General features: G+C 42.6%; 1 protein-coding gene across 1 annotated transcript in view; it reads right to left on the bottom strand.

Moving 5' to 3' along the window:
• Nucleotides 1-5,380, bottom strand: part of SHROOM2 (shroom family member 2) — a 138,335-nt gene that overhangs the window by 62,969 nt on the left and 69,986 nt on the right. The window contains exon 2 of the mRNA XM_012656837.1: nucleotides 208-359. Coding sequence (XP_012512291.1) covers nucleotides 208-359 — 152 coding nt within the window. The remainder of the gene's footprint in view (nucleotides 1-207; nucleotides 360-5,380) is intronic.

Below are 5,380 nucleotides of genomic sequence, written 5' to 3'. Positions count from 1 at the left end.
TTTTTTTTACATCAGTAGTAATAAAATACGGAACCGTTTAAACTTTCATACTGGTTCATCCTTGGCCGAAAGATAGAATTCTAAGTGCACACACAAAGTCCGAGTTGGGATCCCTGCAGTGACACAGGCAGGCCATTCAGGCTTCCCATCCTGATATTCTACTCACTGTGTTTGTCTTAGTAACGAGGCAGGCAGCACAGATCTTACCTTTTGACCACCAGCTTCAGGGTCTTATGGGACCCCTTCACCAGGCAAATTGCTTCCTGTCTAAATCCCGAGAGACCGATGTCATTGATGCCAACGATCTCGTCTCCGGCCAGTAACTTGTCGACTGCTGCGGCTTTACTTCCTTCTTCAATCTGAAACAGAAAAGCATGTTCCGTGAGCCCCTGCGTGAGCAGGCCATTCCCGAGTAAAGGAACACCACATGCCTGCAGTGAACGGGGCCCCGGGCTGACCCTGTTCCCACTCGGGGCACCAGGGGTGCACTAACACGGGGCTTCTTTCACTGACCCCTCGTGCAGGTAGCCTTTCCCAAGGACATGGGTGCTGTTCACCGGGAGAGCAGGAATCTCAGAAACACACACAACCGAAAATATGGAACCCCAAGATACCGATTCATTTTCTGGATAATTTTGGACGACATTTATCATTTACTAATTCTTTCTCATGCATTAATCCTGGACCCAGTTAGATCACTTTTGCAACAGCTTTACTGAGATCTAATTCAAATACCATACATTCTCTCATAAACTATACAATTGCACGGCTTTTATAACAGTATATTCACAGAGCTGTACAACCATCACCACCATCGATGTTAGAACACTTCCCTAATCCTAAAAGAAACCTCATGCCCATTAGAAGTCACTTTGCAATCCTCCCCAGCCCTTGGCAACCACTAATATACTTTCTGTGTCTACGTATTCGTCTGGACAGTTCACATAAATGCAATCATACAACAACGTGGCCTCATGCATGTGGCTTCTTTCACCGAGCATGGTGCTTTCAAGGTTCATCCACGTTGTGGTGTAGTAGTGGGCCTCAAAAATATAAAAAGTTATTATAAAAATGTTGTTTCAAGACTCATTCCTGTCTATAGAGTAAAAAGCTTGTACTTTGTAAACCTCGCCCTAACAGAAAAATCTGTACTCTGTAAGCAATGACCTTGTAACTGATTGTGTAAGCCCCCCAGCTGTCTGCAGTCAAATTTACTGTACTTGCCTCCCCAAGAAAGAATGCTCCCTGCCTTAACTGCTGCTATCTGCTTCTGTAACCTTGCTTGCTCAAAGATTGTAATCAGTCCCGAGGCCAGGCAGGTGGTCTGAGGCAGGTCCTAGACCCCGAGGCTATGGAATGTATGATGTAATTATTTCTATTCCACTATGTCGTGTTTAATGTCACATAGCCTCCCCCTCCAAATTAGTATAAAGCCTTCTCACCTTTTCGGCTCGGGGCTGCTCTCTGTGCTGCTGCCTCTCAGCGGTGCAGACGGTAGTCGCTGGCCAGCTAATAAAGACTCACAATTTGGCTCAATTTGGTCTCTCAGTGGTCACTTCTCGCACTCCGTACCATAACAGTGGCATGTGTCAGTGCTTCATTTCTTTTTATGGCTGAATAATATTCCACTATATGGATGGACGACACTTTGTTTATCCATCCATCAGCTGATGGACATGTGAGTTGCTTCTACTTCTGGCTACTGTGAATGATGCTGGAATGAACGTGGGTGTGCAAGTTTTTGCGTGGACATGTGTCTTCATTTCTCTTGGGTATATAGTTAGAAGTACAGGTGGGAATTGCTGGGTCCCATGCTAACTGCGTTTAACACTCTGAGAACCTACCAAACTGTTTTCCAAAGCACTGCACCACTGTCCACGCCCACCAGCAGTGTTTGGAGGTTCCAAGCCCGCCACATCCTGGCTAACACATCTGTTTTCTATTCCACTCCTCCTCGGTTACTACACCACGCTCTGTGTATTAAGACACTCACTACTCAGTGCTAAACAGCCTGCTCTCAACACATACCCCTGACTCCTTAAAAAGCTTGACTGTCACTCATTTTATGATAACTTTTATCCTGAGAAACACTGGTCTTTAATTCCTATATGGTAATAATCCAATTTAGCTGCAATTAACCCCAGTTGACACACCTATTTTCTGAACTAACAGTGCTCAGTAAGTCAAATCCAGCCAGCTGCCTTTTTTTCTGTAAATAAAATGTTACTGGAATACAGCCACACCTATTCATTTACATATTGCTACAGGGCAGAATTGAGTAGTTTGGCCCACAAAGCCAAAAATATTTACTACTTGGCTTGTTCCAAAAAAGGTTTGCCAAACCCAGTTTTACACCAAAAAGCTTTACAAACCGCCAGGAAAACCAGTGGAAAAAAAAAAATCACTGGTTATGAGCACATCAGTGTACAGTTTACAAGTTTGCTGCCGTTTGACTCTACACCATGGCTAACCCAAGAATAGTTTCCAAAAGTCAGTACTAACTCAGTACACTCCCCTGGGAGTTAAAAAAAAAAAAAAAAAAAAAAAACTAGGTGGTAAGCAACTTAGGTTGCCTCAGTTCTGCAGTTGCATTTTCCTAAAATCTCCACCTAGACCGAGGACAACCGAACTCTTGTGAATAAAGCAATTATTCACTGCAAGCCAACACCATAAACAAAATTAAAAGACCACTCCTAACAAAAATACGAAGCAATTCAGTGAACAACTGGCTTCAAAATCCAGACAATTTTATCCCAATGTCATGAGAGATTGTAAATAAGTTTCCACCCACCCAAGACTGCACACTCAGCCATGGATAGCAAAATGCAGGAGACACATGGTGGAGAGCAGATTCTGACATGCCCTGAACAAGAGGCCAGGGGGCCGTCTGGGTGGACGTCCAGCGGGGTAGGGGATCTAGGGTACTCCCCACCACCCCCCCCCCGCCATGTTCTGCACACAGGAAGGGTCTTTGTTCCAGGCCACACCAGGACGATGGTTCAAAGACGGAGGGGGGCATTAGTATCGCCACATCACTGCTACGTGCTGTAGCTGGGATGATCCACGCACATCTGTATGTCAGCGACAGAAAGCCTGAGTGTCGATGGGGCTGACTTTGCTCATTGCTACTCCCGCTCTGAGCCAAATAAGGTGGGAAAGACAGTGAAACTCAGGGTGCGGCTAAAGAGGCCAGTTACCCAGGGATTCCAAAGCAGTTCCCGGCATCCTGGGGCCAGTCTTTCCTTTCAGAGAACTCTGGTCTTCAGTAACTCTTCTTGACTGTAAGGAATTCCACCTTGTTCAAAGGCCACAGAAGCTTCTTCTATCCATGTGCACGCATTTCAGGGCTGCAAATTCCAGCCCCTAAGAATTCTGGTTTCTTTTTCCTGATTTCCTAGTATTTACAGTGGATAACACAGCTTACCTGCAATATTGATGCTATTAATTACTAATGTAGGCTGAGTGCAGTGGCTCATGCCCGTAATCCTAGCACTCTGAGAGGCTAAGGCGGGAGGGATCCCTTGAGCTCAGGAGTTCAAGATCAGCCTGAGCAACAGCAAGACCTGTCTCTACCGAAAATAGAAAAATTAGCCGGGTGTGGTGCTGCACACCTGTAGTCCGAGCTACTCGGGAGGCTGAGGCAGGAGGATCACTTGAGCCCAGGAGTTTGAGGTTGCAGTGAGCTAGGCTGATGCCATGGCACTCACTCTAGCCCAGGCAACACAGTGAGACTCGTCTCAATTAAAAAAAAAAAAAAAAAAAAAAATTACTAATGCGCACAATGTACAAAAAAAAGGTCTAATATAAGGAAATTGCAATTCAAAGCTTAAGTTAGATATAACAAATCATTTCCTAACAATTCTTAGCTTAAACTGTCTACAACTGACCTCATTCAGAATAAATAATAACTCCTTCTCCCATAGAGATACCCTCATGACTAAATGTAAACATACAACTTATTTATTACAAATATGTGAAAAGATTGGCCTCTTTAAGTACATTTTGATGGTGATATTTCTCCCCTTAAACTGTACTTCATGTTATTGTTTTGTAAAATTTTCTCCAAAGCAGCAAAAAGAAACAATTCATATATATTTATTTACATTTATCTCATTTAAGATTTAAACACTGACCTCTGTGAGTATAGATGCTTTTTCCCAATTCTAATTCTACTGTGAAAGGAAACATGGTATAAACTGAAAATTCAATTTATACATTTAATGAGTTAGAATGATGGCATGGAAAGGTACTAAGGGGAAGAATCCAACGTTTTAGGTAGAAGAGTAAAACATAAAACATTGATCAAAGTAACAAAATTGTGAGAATAACACCACCAGTCACATGCTAATGAGATATCTTCTTACAAAACTAATTTAGCCTGTATTTTGAAGAGTACCCCAAAATGCACATTTACAAAGTATACTTCTATCATCACAAATTTCTAAAGACAGAACTTTACAATTATTATTATTTGCCTTTAAATAATTATGAATTCTAGGTGGAAACAACCCGAATGTCAATCAACAGGTGAATGGATAAATAAAATGTGGTCTACACATACAAAGGAATAGTATTCAGCCTTAAAAAAGAAGGAAATTCTATCAGATGCTACAACATGGACGAACTTTGAGGACATTGTGCTCAGTGAAATAAAGCAGTCAAAAAAGGACAAATACCTTATGATTGAATTTACGAGGTACCTGAGTTGTCAAACTCACAGACACAGAAAGCAGAACGGTAGGGGCTGGGGATGGGAGGGAATGGGAGTTAGTGTCTAAAGGGCAGAGGTTCAGTTTGGAAAGATGAAAATTTCTGAAAACGGATAGTGTTGATGGTTGCAAAACAATGTGAATGTGCTCAATGCTGCTGAACTTACACTTAAAAATGGTAAATTTTATGTTATGTATATTTTACCAGAATAAAAAGTTATGCATTCCTTGACATCTAAAAACAAGGAAACTATTTTGGCCCAGTATAAGAGTGATATATACTGGATTTGTTTTTTGGGTTTTTTTTTTTTGAGACAGTGTCTCACTGTGTCACCCAGGCTACAATGCCATCATCATAGCTCGCTGCAACCTCAAACTCCTGGGTTCAAGTGATCCTCCCACCTTGGCCTCCCAGAGTGCCAGGATTACAGGCCTGAGCCACCGCACCTGGCCATGCTGCACTTTCAAACTGTGTCCTTTTCCCTATACTGATAGCCTTGAATTCAACTATTATGAGAAAACCTTTAGGCAAAACCACGATGACTAATGGCTTGTGGGGTTTTGGGACAGTTTTTGGACCAGCATTTCCTCAGGGTGACACATTACCTGTGTCTGATTCGGCCGTGACCAGGTGGGTTTTTCAGCCTCATCCCCACAAACGCTTATATAAA

This window comes from Propithecus coquereli, unplaced genomic scaffold, assembly GCF_000956105.1.
Source record: "Propithecus coquereli isolate 6110/MARCELLA unplaced genomic scaffold, Pcoq_1.0 Scaffold52, whole genome shotgun sequence".
Taxonomy (NCBI): domain Eukaryota; kingdom Metazoa; phylum Chordata; class Mammalia; order Primates; family Indriidae; genus Propithecus; species Propithecus coquereli.
The sequence above is the reverse complement of the archived record's forward strand: the minus strand, read 5'-3'. Positions and strand labels throughout refer to the sequence as shown.